This window comes from Choloepus didactylus, chromosome 5, assembly GCF_015220235.1.
Source record: "Choloepus didactylus isolate mChoDid1 chromosome 5, mChoDid1.pri, whole genome shotgun sequence".
NCBI classification, from domain to species: Eukaryota; Metazoa; Chordata; class Mammalia; order Pilosa; family Megalonychidae; genus Choloepus; species Choloepus didactylus.
Window position 1 is genome coordinate 62,176,886 of NC_051311.1, and position 21,410 is coordinate 62,198,295.

Here is a 21,410-nt window from a genome sequence, read left to right on the forward strand (position 1 = left end):
TACCCGGAAGATCGGAAAGCAGTGACACGAACAGATATCTGCACGCCAACGTTCATAGCAGCATTATTCACAATTGCCAAGAGATGGAAACAACCCAAATGTCCTTCAACAGATGAGTGGATAAATAAAATGTGGTATATACACACGATGGAATACTACGCGGCAGTAAGAAGGAACGATCTCGTGAAACATATGACAACATGGATGAACCTTGAAGACATAATGCTGAGCGAAATAAGCCAGGCACAAAAAGAGAAATATTATATGCTACCACTAATGTGAACTTTGAAAAATGTAAAACAAATGGTTTATAATGTAGAATGTAGGGGAACTAGCAGTAGAGAGCAATTAAGGAAGGGGGACCAATAATCCAAGAAGAACAGATAAGCTATTTAACGTTCTGGGGATGCCCAGAAATGACTATGGTCTGTTAATTTCTGATGGATGTAGTAGGAACAAGTTCACAGAAATGTTGCTATATTATGTAACTTTCTTGGGGTAAAGTAGGAACATGTTGGAAGTTAAGCAGTTATCTTAGGTTAGTTGTCTTTTTCTTACTCCCTTGTTATGGTCTCTTTGAAATGTTCTTTTATTGTATGTTTGTTTTCTTTTTAACTTTTTTTTTCATACAGTTGATTTAAAAAAGAAGCGAAAGTTAAAAAAAAAAAGAAAAACAAGAGATAAAAGGATAAAAAGGGGCTAGGAATAGAGAATTTTGTCTTATTATTTATTCCCAGGGCCTAGCATAAAAGGTATCAAAATCAAATTCTAGAGACATTGGGTAGGATGAAAACTAAGAGTATCTACTGAATTTAGCAATTAGGAAGTTATTACCTTATCAAGAGTACTTGAGTGGAACGATGAAGGCAGAAGTGTGAATGCAACTGATTGAAGAGAGAGAAAAAAAGAAGGCATTAAACCACAAATCCTAATTCTTTCTGAATGCCTGGTTGTGAAGGAAAGAAGTAAAATAGGACATCAGTTAGAAAAGAAAAACCTAAAAGGTCACTCAAATGGTAAACCGAGGAAGAACAGATCTCACTGGATAAAATAAACAGAAAACACGAACAGGGTTATGAGTAAAACATTTTAATACAGAATCCTACGTTCCTACTGGTGACACACAATCACTTATAAAGTATTAAACAAAACATAATTCATGGCTAAAAAAACTGAAAGAAAAGTAAAATATCAAAATATTGATACAGTTGCCTTTAAGTAAAATTATGATGACTTTTCCCATAACATAACTGAAATAACAATTTTTATATATTTATTTTCCAAATTTTAATAATGAGCTTATATTTCTTGCATAGTGGTAGTGGTAGGGGGTGAGGGACAATTAACTTTTCCAAAATGTATGCTGCTTCAAGCACAGAAAAGACATAAAGAGATGAAATACATGAACAGGCAGAACTCAAGAAAGAAACAAAAGGGAAAAATAAGACCAACAAAGAAATGAAGTCTTCATTGCAAGCAGCACAAAAGCATACAGATACTGCTGAAAACATAAAAAGGGAAATGGATGACAGGATTGGGAAAGGCAAGCAAGATATAAATGGAAATTTTAAGAAAAAGTTTAAAAGGATTAGTTATGGAAGATATGGAAGGTATTAAGAGATCCAAAACCTAAATATCTGGTGTCCCTGAAGAGATCTGAAATAATGACTGGAATATTTAAATACATAAATTCTACGAAACTTTCCAAAAGTACTGTCACATATACATAGTGAAAGTGCACATCCTGTCCCAAGAAAAACTGACAAAATGATCAGCACAGACACTTATCCTGGCAAAGTGACTGAACCTCAGTTATAAAGAAAAACATCTTTCAGCCATTCAGGCAAACAGATCAAGTGACCTATAAGGAAATCCTAAAGAAGAAAAAAAAAAAAATTAGGCCAAGGCCAGACTTTTCCAAAGCAACATTCAATGCTAAAAGAAAGTAGAGCAACGCCTCCAAACTCTTCAAAAGTGTGAGCGTGCAAGAATTCAGGGCATATAGTTCCTGTGAGCTTTTCCTGCAGAAATCAACTAAGAGATACAGAACAGGCTTTAGTAAAATAATGGCAATGAGTTCTAAATCCATTTAACTGTATGAATAAGATTAAAACAAATAGGAGATCAACAATATTTGCTAAAATTAGAGGTTAAAAATATGATGAAAAATAGGATATTTACATAGTCTCAAAGTATTCCACAAGATACTTATTGATTTACAAAGGAAAAAATGGTAATTTTACCATGAAAATATAGCAGACACTATCTTAACCAAGTGACCAAAGTTAATATTCCAGTAATGAGCCATATCAACATCATGTGCCTCCTTATATGATGCACCGAAAGGGGCACAATAATCACTTTTGTGGTATTCCTACCAAAAGTTGATCATTTAAATTTGATCATGAGGAAACATTGGACAAACTTGAATTGAGGAAGGTTCTAGAAAATAACTGGGCACTATTCTTCAAAGTGTCAAGGTCATGAAAGACAAAGGCGGAGAACTGGTCTAGATTAAAAGAGACTACAGAGACATGACAATTAAATACAATGTGTGATCCTAGATTGGAGCCTGGTCCAGAAGAATAGTGGGACAACTGAAAAATTTGAATAAGGTCTGTAGATTAGTTAGCAGTATAGTATCACTGTTAATCTCCTAATATTTTAGATCATTGTACTATGGTTATATACATAAAATGTTAACATATGGGGAAGCCTGGTGAAAAGTATACAAAACAATTGTTTATACTATATTTCTAATTTTTTGAAGTATGAAATTATGTCAAAATTAAGTTAAGAAAAATTAAAATTTTAAAAATTATTTGGGACTTGTGATCACATAATCAAGGGTATATGTTATAAAATCAGTCCACATAAGAAGCTCAACTAAAATTGGGAGGAGAAAAGGCAAAAGAAAAGACAGTTAAGAAGGTTGATTGATTTCCTCATCTTTTATAACTATTGATTAAGATATTACATAAAGTAGATCAATAAATAACAAACATACAAACATTAAGAAGTATAAAGGTAAAATTAAAATAAATTGTATAGGAGAGGGAAAAGAAGAGAAGAAATACTAATTTCACTGTTGTTCACAGATACTCTCAGGGAACTAACAGATATTGTCTGAAATAGAGGGTTAGTATAATAAATGAAGTTGTAGTTATGAAGGTAAACACTAGAACAAAAACAGAAATTTTCCAAGTTATGAGAAGAAACACATAAGCCAAGCAAACTTAGATTACAAAGTACGTAACTGAAAAATAGAAAGTGTAATATAAATCATGATAACAAGATTCAGAATAATAGCCTAAACTCACTTATTGGAGAAAAAAATTGTCACAAAGGATCACAATGCAAAATTCAACTATGTGCCTATATACAAGGCCATGTAATACAAGTGATTCAGAAAGTTGATAAAGGGATGGGCAAAGGCATTTGGGGCAAATGCTAACAAAAACAAATGAAAGGTTCACCATTTTAATATCAGATGAAGTTAATTCAGGACAAAAAGCATTAAACAAGAATAAAACAATGATAAAGGTTACACTGTGCAATTAAGATCTGATGACTGTGAATATATGCACCAAAGAGCATGGCATCCATATTTATGAACCAAAACCAATTGGAAATACAAGAAAAAAAAACAGAAACACATTAGAAGACTAATTTACCTCTGTTAGTACATGACTGATCAAAAAAAACTAAAAATAAGTAGGAATATAGAAGCCTTAAAAAACATAATTAACAAGATGGATCTAATCAATAAATATCAAACTCCAACCTGAAAACAAAACTATCTTCTTTCAAAAAATGCATGCACCAGCTCCTTTTCGTGGCGCCTCGAAGGCAGTCGGCTGTCTCAGCATGAAGCTGAACATCTCCTTCCCAGCCACTGGCTGCCAGAAGCTAATTGAAGTGGACGATGAACGCAAACTTCGTACATTTTCTGAGAAGCGAATGGCCACAGAAGTTGCTGCTGACGCTCTGGGCGAAGAGTGGAAGGGTTACGTTGTCCGAATCAGTGGTGGAAATGACAAACAAGGTTTCCCCATGAAACAGGGTGTCTTGACCCATGGCCGTGTCCGCCTCCTACTGAGTAAGGGGCATTCCTGTTATAGACAAAGGAGAACTGGAGAAAGAAAGCGCAAATCTGTTCGGGGTTGCATTGTGGATGCCAATTTGAGTGTTCTCAACCTGGTTATTGTAAAAAAAGGAGAGAAGGATATTCCTGGACTGACTGATACAACTGTGCCTCGTCGTTTGGGGCCCAAAAGAGCTAGCAGAATCCGCAAACTTTTCAATCTCTCTAAAGAAGATGATGTCCGCCAGTATGTTGTGAGAAAGCCCCTGAACAAAGAAGGTAAGAAACCCAGGACCAAAGCACCCAAGATTCAGCGTCTTGTTACTCCACGTGTTCTGCAGCATAAACGTCGGCGTATTGCATTGAAGAAACAGCGTACTAAGAAAAATAAGGAAGAGGCCGCAGAATATGCTAAACTTTTGGCCAAGAGAATGAAGGAGGCCAAAGAAAAACGCCAAGAACAGATTGCCAAGAGACGTAGGCTGTCCTCACTGAGAGCTTCTACCTCCAAGTCTGAGTCCAGTCAAAAATAAGATTTTCTAAAAGTAACAAATAAATAAGATCAGACATTAAAAAAAAAAAAAAAAAAATGCACGCACCAGCCACAAAAATCAACTAGATAGAAGGCACAAGGGAAAACTTCAATTAATTCTAAAAAGCAGAAAAACTGCAGAAATACAATCACAATGCAATAAAACTGTAAGTGGAAAAAAAACAGAAAAAAAAATACAAAAGGCCATTTGGAAATTTAAAAAATTTCTTATATCACTCTTGTGTTTTAAAAAAATCAAAAGTGGAGTTGCAAAATATTCACGAGAAGCCTACAATCTGCAGGACATAACTTAAGAGCACTCAGAAGAAATCTTATAGTTTAAAACACTTGGAAAGAATGAAAAAAAATTAAGCATCCCACATAAAAAGATAGAAAAACAACCACAAAATAAACCTAAGGAATGCTAAAAGAAGACTTTAAACAAATGAAAGAAAAAATTAATAAATAAGAGAGAAAACAGTAGAACTAATAAAAAAATTCATGTGCTGATTCTAAACAAGAAAAAAGGGGCAAGGCCTCACACATAAAAAATAAGAAGTGATAATGAGTGATTAACCACACACACGGAGGAAATTGTTTTTTTAAAATCCTACCAGAATACGTTGCTCAACTTCAAGCAACTAATTTTGAAAACTTCAATGAAATGAATGATTTTCTAGTATAACATAAATTAGCAAAGCTTTCCCCCCAAAAAATAAATGGTTAGGATTCAAACTATTAGAAGTAAGAGCTTCTCCCCACCCCCGCCCCCCCCAAAAAAACACCAGGGGAATTCAACCAAACCATTCAATTCAGTGCCATTTAGCCAGCGAGGCAAAAAAAACATGGAAAAAGAAAGAAAGTTTTGAAATCACTGTCATGAAAGTGGCATCATCCACACAAAAAAGAAAACTACAAAACAATTCAGCTTACGAGGAATGATACAAAATTTCTAAATAAAATTTAGCAAACAGAACACAGTAGGGCATTAAAAATAATATACCATGACAAAGTTATTTTATTCAGGAATGCAAGGATGGCTCAGCAACAGTAAATCTATTAATACAATTCACCATAGTAATAAATAAAAGGGGGGAAAGCACATAATAATTCCCAAAGATGCTGAAAAGGCATTGGAGGTAAAATTCACCACCATTTTTTAAATTTCAAAATCTTAATAAAATGGGAACAGTTGAATGATAAAATATGTAGACATCAACCTAAAAACAGATTCAAGCTTAACAGCAAAAATATAAAATAAAATCTAAAAAATCCCATTAAAGTCAGAATAAGATAAGGATCCACTACCACCTTATTGTTTAATATTTTTGGAAAGTACTAGCCAAACTAATTTGACAAAAGATATAAGTATAAAAAATGGAAAGGAGATAAAATTATCATTATTTGGTAATGATATGATTATTTACAAAATCCTAGAAAAACAACTGGAAAACCATTACAGACACTATTAGAATTCAAAAGGTGGCTAGACACAAAATCAATTTTCAGAAACTAATGGCATTCCTATATTAAAATGAAAACATAAAAGATATAATAGAAGTAGAAGCCCCATTTACAATAGCAAAAAAAAAAATTCCTAGGAATAACAATAACAAGAAATGTGAAAGGTCTATATGAAAAAAAACTTATTAAATGTTATACAGGTCAAAAATGGATCAATGATGAGCTGAGTCCTCTGCCTTGGGGCTGGCTCCTATGAAGCTTGTTGCTGCAAGGAGAGGCTAAACCTGCTTATGATTGTGCCTAAGAGTCTCCCCAAGTGCCTCTTTGTTGCTCAGATGTGGCCCTCTCTCTCTAACTAAGCCACCTTGGCAGGTGATGTCGCTGCCCTACCCTGTACATGGGACCTGACTCCCAGGGGTGTAAATCTCCCTGGCAACGCAGGATATGACTCCCGGGGATGAACCTGGACCCTGCATTATGGGATTGAGAACACGTTCTTGACCAAATGGGGGAGGAAAAATGAAACAAAATAAAGTTTCAGTGGCTGAGAGATTTCAAATGGAGTCGAGAGGTCACTGTGGTAGACATTTTTATGCACTATACAGATATCCCTTTTTAGGTTTTAGTGTATTGGAATAACTAAAAGGAAATACGTGATACTACCAAACTCCAACCCAGTAGCCTTGACTCTTGAAGACTATTGTATAACAATGTAGCTTTATCCAGTGTATGGATGGATGAGTAGAAAAATGGGGACAAAAACTAAATGAAAAATAGGGTGGGATGGGGAAGGGGATGATTTGGGTGTTCTTTTTTACTTTTATTTTTTATTCTGATTCTGTTTCTTTCTGGTGTAAGGAAAATGTGCAAAAATAGATTGGGGTGATGAATGCACAACTGTAAGATGGTACTGTGAACAGCTGATTGTACACCATGGATGACTGTATGGTATGTGAATATATCTCAATAAAACTGAATTTAAAAAAACAAAACAAAAATAACAAGAACAATAATTAGAGTGAAAAAGAGCAATTGAAGTAAAAAAGAACACTGGGTACCTTTGTCTGTTTGTTTCCTTCCCCTACTAATGAAGGTATCAGGGATTGATTTAGGTGATGAATGTACAACTATGTAATGGTACTGTAAACAATCGAAAGTACGATTTGTTTTGTATGTCTGCGTGGTATGTGAATATATCTCAATAAAATGATGATTTAAAAAAAAAAAGATAATAATGATAAAAGTGAAATATTGTAAACACAATTATTGTCACTGAGTTGTACACTTAGAAATAGTTAAAATGGCAAATGTTATGTTATATATATACAGCCACACTAAAAAAATTTTTAAATGAAAAAAAAAAAAAAACAAAAAAAAAAACAAAACAAAACATACAACCTGAATCTTATTATGAGGAGGCAACTTAGACAAACTCAAATTGTGGGGCATTCTTCAAGACAGCTGGCTTGGACTCTTCAAAAATGTCTTTATCTCAGAAAGACAAAAATGGTGGAGAGCTGCTCTAGATTAAATGCAATTAAAGATATAAAATGATGAATATGTAACCCTTGATTGGATTCTGGGTTTTAAAAAAGGGAATTATATTATTGGAATAATGGAGCAAAGATGAATAAAGATTTCATATTAGGAAAAAATATATATACATATAAATAATAGAAGGGGATAAAAGGTATGGGATGTTTTGGGTTTTGTTTTTTTTTTATATCTTACTCTACTCTGTACTCTTCACTCTTTATTTTACTTGACTTTACTCTAATTTGCCCTTCTTTAGTCTTCTCTATTTTATTTTATTTTGGAATAATGAAAATATTCTACAACTGATTGTGGTGATGAATGCACAACTACACGATGATACTGTGAGCCACTGATTGTATAATTTGGATGGATTAAATGGTGTGTAAATATATCTCAATAAAATTGCATTTATAAAAAAAAATGGATCAATGACCTAAATATAAAATCTAAACTACAAAACTCAAACTCTTAGGAAAAAAAGGGGGGAAATATCTTCAGGATAGGCAATATAGTACTACACTCTGCACCAAGAGCACAAGCAAAAGAAAAAAAATAAACTCAACTTCATCAAAATATAAAACTTTTGTGCATCAAAGGACATTATCAAGAAAGCAAAGACAACTACAAAATGGGAGAACATATCTGGAAACTATTATCTGATAAGTGTTTAATATCCAAAATATATAAAGAAATCCTACAACTCAAGAACAGAAAGACAAACAATCCGATTTTTTTAAATGGGCAAAGGACTTGAATAGATATTTCTCCAAAGAAAACAGACAAATGGGTAAAAAGCACATGAAAAGATTCTCAATATCATTAACCTTTAGGGAAATGCAAATCAGAACCACAATGATACACTACCTCACAGCCACTAGAATTACTATTCTTTTTAAAAAATGGAAAATAACAAGTGCTGACAAGGATGCGGAGAAACAGAAACCCTCATACATCATTGGTGAGAACATAAAATGGTACAGCTGCTATAAAAAAAGTTTGGCAGTTCCGCACAAAGTTAAACAAAGAATTACTATGTGATACAGTATTCCCAGTTTCAGGTATATTCCCAAAAGAAATGAAAGCAGGAATTTGAACAGATGTTTGTACTCAAATGTTCACAGCAGCATTATTCACAAGAGCAAGAAAGTGGAACCAACCCAAGTGTAAAAAGGAATGAAGTTCTGAAACATAGTACAACATGGATTTACCTTTGAGACATCATGTTGAATGAAATAAGCCAGACACAAAAGGATACTGTAGGATTTCAAAATTATATGAATTAACTAAAATATGCAAATTAATAGACATAAAGTATGGACAGGTTACCAGGGGCATGGTGGTGGGGAAGGGATAGGAATTTACACCACATTGGGTGCAGGATTTCTGTCTGAGGTGATTGAAGAGTTTTGGTCATGGATGGATGGTGGTGATCGTAGCATGACATTGTGCATGTGATTAATGCCACTGAACTGTATGGTTGGGAAGTGGCTAAGATGGGAAATTTTAGATCGTATGTATGTTACCACAGTTAAAAACAGAGAGAGACTAAAGAGACAATGACAATTAAATGCAATACATGATTCTGGACTGGATCTAATAATGGAGGATAAAATGCCCAAAAGGACATGATCGGGACAATTGAAAACATTAGAATATGGACTATATGCTTCATGTCAATGTTAAATATCTTGATGTTGATAACTGTACTTAATGTGGTTATATAAGCGAATATCCTTGTTCTTAGGAAATAAATATACATGGAAGTATTAAGTGCTAAAGGAGCATGATGAATGCAATCTACATAGGCAAAAGGAAGAAAGGAAGGAAGGGAAGGAGGGAGGGAGGAAATGTGGCAAAACGTTAAAAGCTGGTAAATCTGGGTATCTGGGTAGGGGGGGTATATGGGAGTTTTTGGTATTGTTTTCATATTATTTTTACAACCTTCCTATACATTTGAAATTATTTCAAAATAAAAAGCTAAAAAAATGTTATTGAGGGATGCAAAAGGTTTGAACAGTAAGAAATGAATATACTTTGTTCTTGAACGGAAGACATGAACCTCAATCATGTCAATTATCTCTAAATTAATCTATAAATATAATGCAACACCAATAAAAATACCAACACAATGGGGGAGGGAGGACTTGATAAGCTAATTCTAAGTTTTATGGGAAAATAAACAAGCAAGAATATCCAGGAAAACTTTGGGAATGGGAAGTAGAACATGAGAAGAATATAATCAGAGAATGGGGTCACTAGATGTGAGTGCCTGATTAATGAAAGAGAAAAAAAGTCCATTAATAGCCCCAAATTATATGTAGGAAATAAGTATATCTATAGATGACACTTCAAATCAGTAGGGAAAACATGAATTTCTTAATAAATAATACTGAGATAACTTGATAGCCACCTATCAAGAAAAGTCAAGTAAGACTACTACTTTATTGAATTTATAGTTTGCATAAATAAATACATTTAGCTTAAAAATAAAAATATAAAAGTAGGAGAAAACACAATTAAAAATCAGAAGTAATACTGAAATGGGGAAGACCTTTCTTTCGACCAAAACCTAGAATATATAAAATATTAATAAATTTAACTACATTTAAAAGTATAATTTCTGCTAAAAGAAATAAACCATAAATAAGGTCAAAAGACAAACAGCAAATTGTGGAAAATATCTGAAACACATATCAAAGACTAGTAAGAACTTGTATCTTTAAAACATATAGCATTCCTATAAATAACATGAAACATCCCAATAAAAGAAGAACAAAAACTATAAACAGATACTGTAAATAAAGGAAATAAAACAAATGCGGCTCTATCACCTATTGAAAAGATGCTTCATCTCCCATAATAATAAAAATATATCTATCAAATTGATAATTTAAAAACTTGATAATCTGTTACCAAAGATATGGGGCATCATCAGCACTCTAACACCAACAATAGAACATAAATGGGTTAAATCTATATGGAGGGCAATTTGACAAAATCTATTAAAATTTAAATAGTACATATCTTTTGACTCAGCAGTTGCACTTCTAGGAATTTTTCCTAAAGTCAGACTCACCAGGTTTTCATTGTATAATCATTTGTATTAACGTGAAAACTGCAAAGATTTTAAAAGCCCACCCAAATAAAGGAATCTAACCATTCCCCTACCTACCCACCCAAATACATTTCTAGAAAGAATACACAAGAACCACCAGTTGCTTCCTGGGAAGGGAGCCAACTAGTGGAGGAAAGGTTCAAAGGTAAAAGGAAAACATACCTTTTACCATATGCTCTTTTGTACCATTTCAATTTTATGCCATGTGCATATATTACTTATTTTAAATTTTTAAGTTAACACAAGTATTTTAACCCAGTTTTACCAATTGTTATATTTTTCTTCTTACTTTTGTCAGTTTTCCAGTTCCTATATTAGCAATAATGTTTAACTGTTTTCCCAGCTAATACACAGCATGTAATCAAACTCTCACAGTTAAATGACAACATAACTTGGGTTCTATTACCCCTCTTATCCTCTTGCCCCAGGGGTCTACCTCTGGATACCTACTCAACAGAAGGACACTGTTCCTTATTCTTTACTGGGTTTACAAGAGATTATGAGTTCACAGAAATCCATGACTAAGAAGCTAGGAATTCCTTGGCTGATGGGCCAAATACATAATCACTACTGTATTTAGGAAACAGCAGAAAGGCAAGAAGCTGCTCAAAAAAGGTTTCACAAAATATAATTTGTGCTATCACCAAGGATGTAGGGTCCTGTCCACTACTTAACGTATCTAAGAACTTGATTTTATTCAGAGTCAGTGGGACTACAGGAGACTGAACCACACTAATCAATCAAATTTACTAGAGACTAAATGCTTACACATAATGCCAGTGTGTTAATTTAGGGGGAATACACATACACAAACACACCAATAGTATGAAAGCATGTCTATAAAAGAACCATACAAATGATAAGTATGCCCAAGGAGAACCACATGATGTTATGAATGTGCATAAGAAGAGACCACGTCAGAAAGGTCAGAAAAGGCTTCCTTGAATAAACAATGTGATCACCTAGATCCAACAGAAAAGAAGTTAAAATAAAAGAATATAACAAGACTAAGAGGGTTACTGGATGATAGAATAGTAGGTGCAATGGTCCTGTGTTAAGACGGAGGCATGATATGTCCAAGGAAGTGAAAGAGGTTGAAGAACAAAGAGCAAGAGAACATAATATAAGATTAATTGGAGAGAGAGAGGTCAGACTCCACGGTGCCTTTTAGGCCATGTTTACCTTATTTTAAGAGCAATGAAAAATTAGTAAAGGGTAAGCAGGGATGAGAACAGATGTGTGCTTGCAAAAGCTCAGTGTGTTGTATGAATTGGAGGGCAAGAGTAGAAGCAGGAAGACTGCTTGGAAAGTCACTGCAGACTACCTGAATAAGTGATGATGGCAGCATGGACTGGAGTTACGGCAGAAGTAAAATATACAGGACTTGGTGACTGATTATACCAGAAGGGCAAGGGACATGAAAATGTTAGGGAAGATGCCAAAGTTTCAAGTTTACATAGCAAGATGGATAAAGATGCCAGCACCGAAAGAGAACACTCTAGGAAGACCAGGTTGGTTTCACTGGGAGCTGTAATGGAGGGTAAGGATGCAAAAAGAAAGTTTTCTGGTGCTCAGTATCTGGAATTTTTGGTACAGAAGGATGAAAAACAGAAAATAGTATCAGAATTCAAAGGAGAGGGAAAGTCAGCTCCAGTACACTTAAACGAAAAGGCTTTACCTTCAGGGTCAGCCACAAAACAGGCCTAGAAATTCCTATTCCTCCTCACCATCTAAAATCTTTTTAAACCTCTCAAAACAAAACCTTTCTATCAAAAGGGGGAGGAGGGTTTAAAATGCAGTACTTGGGAGAATAAAGAATTCGTGTGAAAGAATTTCAAAGCAGATATTGAGATATTAGACGTTTCCTAATTTTGAGATTGAAGAAAAGACCCAGGATGCCTACTTGGGGAAGGAGAAATGAAATGCCGATGCGGGGGGCAGAAAGAGGAGGCTGATGACTGATGACCCCACATCACATATATTCACAGTTTGTACACACTTATCTTCACCTCTGGACAAATGGCTGTTTGAGGCCTTGTTTGCTGTTCAACAAATAGCCCTACACCTAAGCCCCTTATTAGAAATCACAGCTTCCACTGCCATCAGGTGGTAACAGTAAGGAAGTACCGCAAAGAGGTTCTTGGAGCCTAGGAATGCCAGATTGAAGTCCATGGTACTATAATTAATCTAAGATCAATGATCTAAAGATTGCAGTAGTATAAGGCAAACTGGTCGTAGTCCTTGCTATAAGCATTATTTCCTAAACTATCAATAACTAAAACCTAAGCTTTTGTTACGAACTTGCGGTAAAAAAAAAAAAAAAGATGTCTCCTTTTTCTTTTTCATGTTAAAGATCACATATTTAGCAATTCTGGGATGCCCGGGCTGATACTATCTGAACCCCAACTCCTGGTACATTATATATTCAACTACTTACAACTACTTCACTTTTAATTTCAATGGTACATAATACGGGTTAATGTACATTTCTAGTACACATCAATAACCTCATCACAAACATAAGCAACCGTCTCATTGAATGTGCAAAATTCCCTTTATCTTCAAATTAATCAAATAATAATTTTTGGATACTTAGAAGCACAAGGCATGGTATTAAATGCCATTCAAAATCCGTCAGATTATCAAAGCCAGCTAAACCACTGAAATAATCAACTTCAACATTAATCACAAAAAACATGGTGAGTGATTTATACACCATTCCTGGTAGTTCTCCTCACGACAAAAATAAGCTTATTCAACAGAATAGTAACATTCTGTGCATTATTTAATTCCCTACCTTTCTTCTACTGTACTAAATCTTCACTTACAGCACCTCTACACACGCATCCACTTGGTTTGTTTGTATTTTAAGACAGCTGAACTCAAAGATAGGGAATTTTAGGCCAAAACGTGAAATAATTGCATCGAGTATTTTTTCCAATTCTCAATCAGTTGTTTTTTTATCATAGACATAGCATAATTTTGTCACTAAGTATAGTCTTGATCTTCGTCCTCTCCCTTTAAAATCCAGACACCATTCCGTCTCTGGACATTCCAGAATAATAATTCGACTAGTTTACCCTAATTCCCTAGGTTCTATCCCCCACTGCCGCCCCCACTTCCATCCCTTCTTGGCGTTTCAGAATATCTAACTCTCTCACACATTAGGAGTTGTTTTTCCAAAATCACTCTTTGGAATGCTCTTCCCTCTTCTTTCCCGCATTTAGCACCCTTTTTGAAATAATTTCCCAAAGCTAGGCGCCAATGCCATTCTGTTACAAGATTAAACAGCGGAAGGGGAGGAGACTGGAAGCCGAAAGCGAAACATCTGAGAATGTCAATGAAACAGTGGTCTCTCCTTTGAAAAGAAAACATAATTCGCAGCACAGAGCTTTCAACAGAGCAAAAATACTTGTTCTTGGTTGTGTTTCTATTCCTCTCTGACCTCAAAGACACCTTCCCTTTTCTTTAACCCCAGTCCCTCTGTTATGCGTGGGGCCTGTCTTCGCTCCTCCCAAAGAAAAGAAAGCCTGCGAGAAAAGATAGTAGCCACCTTCCCGAAGCGCCTGCAAGCTGTCAGGAACATGTTTCACGACTCACCTGGCAGGTGCGGCCGCCCGGAGAGCTGCACGAAGCGGTTGAGCTGGCCGGTACCCCGACCCCCGCTGCCCCCACTGCCCCCGCTGGCCCCGCTACCTCCGCCGCCGCCACCGCCAGCGGCGCCTCCTCCCCTCCGGCGGTTCCTGTCCCAGCCCTGGGCGGCCGACATGACCCGCTAACAACTGCCGCAGCCCGGCCCCGGCAGCTCCTGGACCGGCGACACCAGCGGAGCCTCCTTCCTGGGCTCCTCTAGAGACCCAGGAGACAGGGAAGGGGAGAGCGGTCGGGCCTCACCGGTGACCAATAACTGACCGCCTTGGTGACATACAACCAATAGCCAGTCGTCTTCTTGGTAGGTAGAGGGAGGCGGAGAGAGACGTGGTAACCATAGCTATGGCTAAAAAAAAAAGGTGGGGGGGGGAGAAAGGCAGAGGCAGCCACTCTTCGCTCGCATCAACCACGCTAAACAAGTCCGCTTCGCGGCGACTCCTGCGGGATCAGGCGGGCCAATCGAAGGCCGAATGAGAGAGGCCACGCCTGCAGAAAGACTCCCGGCGACAGCAACTACTCCAGGCATGCTTAGGATTCAAGAACTCTTTCCCATAAACATTGAAATCAGAAATAGGATATGCACATAATACACCTATTTGGGGGCTATACAGTGTTCTGTCAGCTTTGCAGACTAAGATTCCTTTCCCCGATGTTGGCACACACAAAAGGCTCTCTTGGGGAAGGGGGCGGGGGGAGACCTCAGGGGCGGAGTCAAAGCTTGACTGTAAGAGTGAGGTATTCCTGGGGTTCGTTTGTCTTGTCTTTCAGTCGGACTGGCTGAACTCCTACCCTAATTCATTATGTCACATCCCAAGCAAACGAATAATTTTAAACCTGGTTAATAAAGATGGAAAAAAATGTTCAATCGCGCAAGTAATCATAGAAAACAAAGTAAAACCCCAGTGAAAAACGATTTCTTTCTTATTACGTTAGTAAAGATTTTTAAAATAACACCCAGCACTGAGTAGAGTGTCAAGAAAAAGGTGCTGTCGTAGATGACTGATGCCTATGAAAATGTTTTTGTTCAATCAAACCCCTTTTTGCTTGGGGAAAACTTGAATCAGCTTATAGTATATACAATTAAGTGAAAATGTAAAATTAAAGACAAGAACAAACACGGAAGAACAAGATCGGGAAAAAAATGTAGATGTGAAGATCAAAAATTCCTATTGTCCCAAAATTATACAGAAAATTTGGCTTTCAACTTACTGAGCACAGTGCAAAGTGGGAAAATACAGCCTGTTCACTGATGTTTATGGATCATAAGGAAAAGCATATAAATTATTCAAGAGAAATAAAATTTTTCAGAGTTCCTAGATCTGATGCGCTTTTTTCTTTTCTATTTCTTTTTTTTTGCATGACATTTCATAGAGGAGTCTTATACTTGATGTGGAGAAAAGAGACTTGCTGGAGATGAGGACACGTCTCTTTGGTCCTGGCAAGCAAATTTCAGGTCAGCAATGGCCCTACCTCCTTCTTTTCCTACTTTCAGACCCTGTAGGGCAGGAGTGTTTATCCATTAAGACTGTAACACACTGCTTATGAAAATATTTGAGACTTGAAAAAAAGAGTCAATGACTCTAAAATATGAAAATAAAAATTAATGAATGTTAATTTTTCTAAAGAAACTGTACCATTGAGTAACCAAATAGATGAGGGAAATTTTCTTTCCATAGAAGTATACAAAGTAAAAAATAAACAAATAATGATAAAATATCTCCATTTTGCAACCTCTTAATGAATTAAGAGATCTACGTGTTGAACATCAGCTACTGCTAGCATCTTAAAATGAACAGTGAAGTACTATGTGCCTCCAGAACATAAACATGACTATGAAGTAGACTCGTGGAAAAAACTGAACCTGTATCTGGTAAAACAATATATCTACTTACCGATTTATAGGAAATCCAGAGGACAGAGAAACATGTTAAAAGACACTACAGGATGTAAAAAGTTAAAACTAGTTGGATTCACATGTCAGGGATACCCTACTTGTAATTTCAAATGTGTGACAAGGTAAATGTGGACCTCTTGTTATGTGTGATACTACTCTTACCCAGAAGAAATAGCCCTTAAAGAAAGAACACTAATTTTTGCTGAAGATTGAAAAGACAAGAAATGTTCATGTGAATAATAAAAAAAGATATATGAAAAAAAAAAAAAAAGACACTACAGGAACACAAACAGCAAAATCCAGACTATGGAAATTCTACAGGACAAACAAGCAGGTTTCTTCAACAAATCAATTACAAAGGAAAGAAAGGGATGTGGAGGAGAAAATCTGTAGATTAAAAAGAGATGTATTAAGGTGATGGGTGCACAACTTTGTGAATATATTAAAAACCACTGAATTGTATACTTTAAAAGGGTCAATTTTATGGTATGTGGATATATATCAATAAAAAATTTTAAATAATATGAGAAGGGAGGAGTGGAGAGATATATGGAACAACATTGGCTTCCCTTTAAATTGGTGAATTGAATGATATGTGAATTATATCTCAAAACAGCTGTTTAAAAAGAAAACTTTAAAAGACATATTAATCAATTGCAATAGTGGGCCTTATATGAATCCTGATTCACACAATCTGGAAAAAGACATTAATGAAACTTGGAAACTTGAACATTGACTATTTTGTGACATAAGGAATTATTGTTAATTTTAGGTGTAATAATATTATTGTGGTTATGTTAACAAAAGAGCCCTTGTCTTTTAGAGATGCATACTGAAATATGTATGAATAAAATCATATGAATCTGGTATTTGCTTCAAAATTACATGGGACCTAGCAATTGATACCAATCTTACTCAAACTCTTTCAAAACATTGAAGAAAATGGAACACTACCTAACTCATTTTATGAAGCTAACATCAATCTAATACCAAAACCAGGCAAAGATGCTACAAAAAAGGAAAACTACCGGCCAATCTCCCTAATGAATATAGATGCAAAAATCCTCAACAAAATACTTGCAAATCGAATCCAAAGACACATTAAAAAAATCATACACCATGACCAAGTGGGGTTTATTCCAGGCATGCAAGGATAGTTCAACATATGAAAATCAATCAATGTATTACAACACATTAACAAATCAAAAGGGAAAAATCAATTGATCATCTCAATAGATGCTGAAAAAGCATTTGACAAAATCCAACATCCCTTTTTGATAAAAACACTTCAAAAGGTAGGAATTGAAGGAAACTTCCTCAATATGATAAAGAGCATATATGAAAAACCCACAGCCAGCATAGTACTCAATGGTGAGAGACTGAAAGCCTTCCCTCTAAGATCAGGAACAAGACAAGGATGCCCGCTGTCACCACTGTTATTCAACATTGTGCTGGAAGTGCTAGCCAGGGCAATCCGGCAAGACAAAGAAATAAAAGGCATCCAAATTGGAAAAGAAGAAGTAAAACTGTTATTGTTTGCAGATGATATGATCTTATATCTAGAAAACCCTGAGAAATCGACGATACAGCTACTAGAGCTAATAAACAAATTTAGCAAAGTAGCGGGATACAAGGTTAATGCACATAAGTCAGTAATGTTTCTATATGCTAGAAATGAACAAACTGAAGAGACACTCAAGAAAAAGATTCCATTTTCAATAGCAACTAAAAAAATCAAGTACCTAGGAATAAACTTAACCAAAGATGTAAAAGACCTATACAAAGAAAACTACATAACTCTACTAAAAGAAATAGAAGGGGACCTTAAAAGATGGAAAAATATTCCATGTTCATGGATAGGAAGGCTAAATGTCATTAAGATGTCAATTCTACCCAAACTCATCTACAGATTCAATGCAATCCCAATCAAAATTCCAACAACCTACTTTGCAGACTTGGAAAAGCTAGTTATCAAATTTATTTGGAAAGGGAAGATGCCTCGAATTGCTAAAGACACTCTAAAAAAGAAAAACGAAGTGGGAGGACTTACACTCCCTGACTTTGAAGCTTATTATAAAGCCACAGTTGCCAAAACAGCATGGTACTGGCACAAAGATAGACATATAGATCAATGGAATCGAATTGAGAATTCGGAGATAGACCCTCAGATCTATGGCCGACTGATCTTTGATAAGGCCCCCAAAGTCACTGAACTGAGTAATAATGGTCTTTTCAACAAATGGGGCTGGGAGAGTTGGATATCCATATCCAAAAGAATGAAGGAGGACCCCTACCTCACCCCCTACACAAAAATTAACTCAAAATGGACCAAAGATCTCAATATAAAAGAAAGTACCATAAAACTCCTAGAAGATAATGTAGGAAAACATCTTCAAGACCTTGTATTAGGCGGCCACTTCCTAGACTTTACACCCAAAGCACAAGCAACAAAAGAGAAAATAGATAAATGGGAACTCCTCAAGCTTAGAAGTTTTTGCACCTCAAAGGAATTTCTCAAAAAGGTAAAGAGGCAGCCAACTCAATGGGAAAAAATTTTTGGAAACCATGTATCTGACAAAAGACTGATATCTTGCATATATAAAGAAATCCTACAACTCAATGACAATAGTACAGTTGGCCCAATTATAAAATGGGCAAAAGATATGAAAAGACAGTTCTCTGAAGAGGAAATACAAATGGCCAAGAAACACATGAAAAAATGTTCAGCTTCACTAGCTATTAGAGAGATGCAAATTAAGACCACAATGAGATACCATCTCACACCGGTTAGAATGGCTGCCATTAAACAAACAGGAAACTACAAATGCTGGAGGGGATGTGGAGAAATTGGAACTCTTATTCATTGTTGGTGGGATTGTATAATGGTTCAGCCACTCTGGAAGTCAGTCTGGCAGTTCCTTAGAAAACTAGATATAGAGTTACCATTCGATCCAGCGATTGCACTTCTCGGTATATACCCGGAAGATCGGAAAGCAGTGACACGAACAGATATCTGCACGCCAATGTTCATAGCAGCATTATTCACAATTGCCAAGAGATGGAAACAACCCAAATGTCCTTCAACAGATGAGTGGATAAATAAAATGTGGTATATACACACGATGGAATACTACGCGGCAGTAAGAAGGAACGATCTCGTGAAACATATGACAACATGGATGAACCTTGAAGACATAATGCTGAGCGAAAAAAGCCAGGCACAAAAAGAGAAATATTATATGCTACCACTAATGTGAACTTTGAAAAATGTAAAACAAATGGTTTACAATGTAGAATGTAGGGGAACTAGCAATAGAGAGCAATTAAGGAAGGGGGAACAATAATCCAAGAAGAACAGATAAGCTATTTAACATTCTGGGGATGCCCAGGAATGACTATGGTCTGTTAATTTCTGATGGATATAGTAGGAGCAAGTTCACAGAAATGTTGCTATATTATGTAACTTTCTTGGGGTAAAGTAGGAACATGTTGGAAGTTAAGCAGTTATCTTAGGTTAGTTGTCTTTTTCTTACTCCCTTGTTATGGTCTCTTTGAAATGTTCTTTTATTGTATGTTTGTTTTCTTTTTAACTTTTTTTTCATACAGTTGATTTAAAAAAGAAGGGAAAGTTAAAAAAAAAATTACATGGGACCTAGCAATTCCATATATATAACCAAGATAAATGAAGACTTACCTCCACGCAAAAACTTGTACATGAAAGTTCATAGAAACATTTTTCATAATAGCCAAAAGTAGCAACAACCCAAATGTCCATCCATTGTTGAATGGATAAACAAAATGTGGTATATTCATACAATGGACTATTCTGCAATAAAAAGAAATAGAGTACTAAACATGCTATAAAATGAAAGAAACTTTAAAATATGATGCTAAGTGAAAGAAGCCAGAAACAAAAAGTTACATATTGTATGATTCCATTTTTACAAAATGTCCACAAAAGGCAAATCCACAGAGACAGAAAGTGGATTAGTGGTTGTCAGGGACCAGAGGATGGGGAAAATAAGTGACAGCTATTTAGTACAAGGTTTCCTTTTTGGAGTGATGAAAATGTTCTGAAATTAGATAGTGGTGCTGGTTGCACAACTTTGTGAATTTATTAAAAACCACGAAGTGTACACTTCAAAAGGGTAAATTTTGTGGTATATGAATTATATCTCAAGAAAAAAATTATTTATTGAATGAAGAAGAAAAAAAAGGAAGGGAGATAGATGAAACAACATTAGCCATAAGTTGATCATTGATGGAGCTAGGTGATGAGTACATGGCGGCCTGCTATACTGTTCTACCTACTTCTGTATATGTTAAAAATTTTTCACAATGACAAGAAAAAAAGAGTCTACAAAAATAAGATTATATTAACCAGTCAATTGCAAACCATCTCCTACAGGTATATATAAATATAATCAAGTTTAAATTCCAGAAACAAAATGAATAGTTTATTCTTAACAGAACTTGGTCATTAAATTATTTTAAAAGCCTTTAAAAAAAGGAGTTACAACCAAAGAAAGAAAGAAATATTTTTTATTTTGGAATGTGGGTACACTTTGATGGATATTGACATGATTTGGAGAGGAGCCTTCAAAATAAGGGCAGAAAGACAATATTTGCCTCCTAATATGAAGCAATATGAAGTACATCATATCACCTATGAAGTAATCTTGCCAAAATTATCGACCTGAATCTAACCAAGATATAGGGTCTTACATTCAGTTTACAGGAACTTTCAGGGGACAAAGGAACATGTTAAATGACATAATAAAACAATCAGACAAATCCAGGAAGTGGGACAGTGTCCAAAATATCTGGCCTGGTCTTGTCAATAAGGCAATATCATGGAAAACAAAATTAAACAAAACAAAAACAAGATGAGAGGAGGGGTAACCTCTAATATAAATCATAGATCTAGGCAATGATAATCCACAGCTGCTAGCATAATAAAAAAAGAAACAACTAGACATGCATTTTCTGACAGAAGTACATACAATCATCTATGAAGTATTCTTACCAAAAAAATGAATCTGAATAAGCTCAAACCTTTAGCTCTAACTGTTAGTTTATGGGAAATAAAAGGGACAGAGAATATGTTAACTGATATCTTGGAGATATAATATGC

General features: G+C 35.4%; 2 protein-coding genes across 2 annotated transcripts in view; one reads left to right on the plus strand and one right to left on the minus strand.

The window, feature by feature from the left end:
- Window positions 1-14,592, minus strand: part of KLHDC10 (kelch domain containing 10) — a 72,339-nt gene extending 57,747 nt beyond the window's left edge. The window contains exon 1 of the mRNA XM_037836162.1: window positions 14,332-14,592. Within this exon, the coding sequence (XP_037692090.1) occupies window positions 14,332-14,500 (169 nt within the window). The 5' untranslated portion in view covers window positions 14,501-14,592. The remainder of the gene's footprint in view (window positions 1-14,331) is intronic.
- On the plus strand, window positions 3,836-4,674 carry LOC119534118 (40S ribosomal protein S6-like). The gene has a single exon (XM_037836164.1). The coding sequence runs from the start codon at window positions 3,868-3,870 to the stop codon at window positions 4,615-4,617; it is 750 nt and encodes a 249-aa protein (XP_037692092.1). The 5' UTR covers window positions 3,836-3,867; the 3' UTR covers window positions 4,618-4,674.
- Window positions 14,593-21,410: the final 6,818 nt, after the last annotated feature.

Coding starts and splice junctions, on each gene's coding strand:
- LOC119534118 (XM_037836164.1), top strand. CDS start 3,868: ATGAAGCTGAACATCTCCTTCCCAGCCACTGGCTGCCAGAAGCTAATT.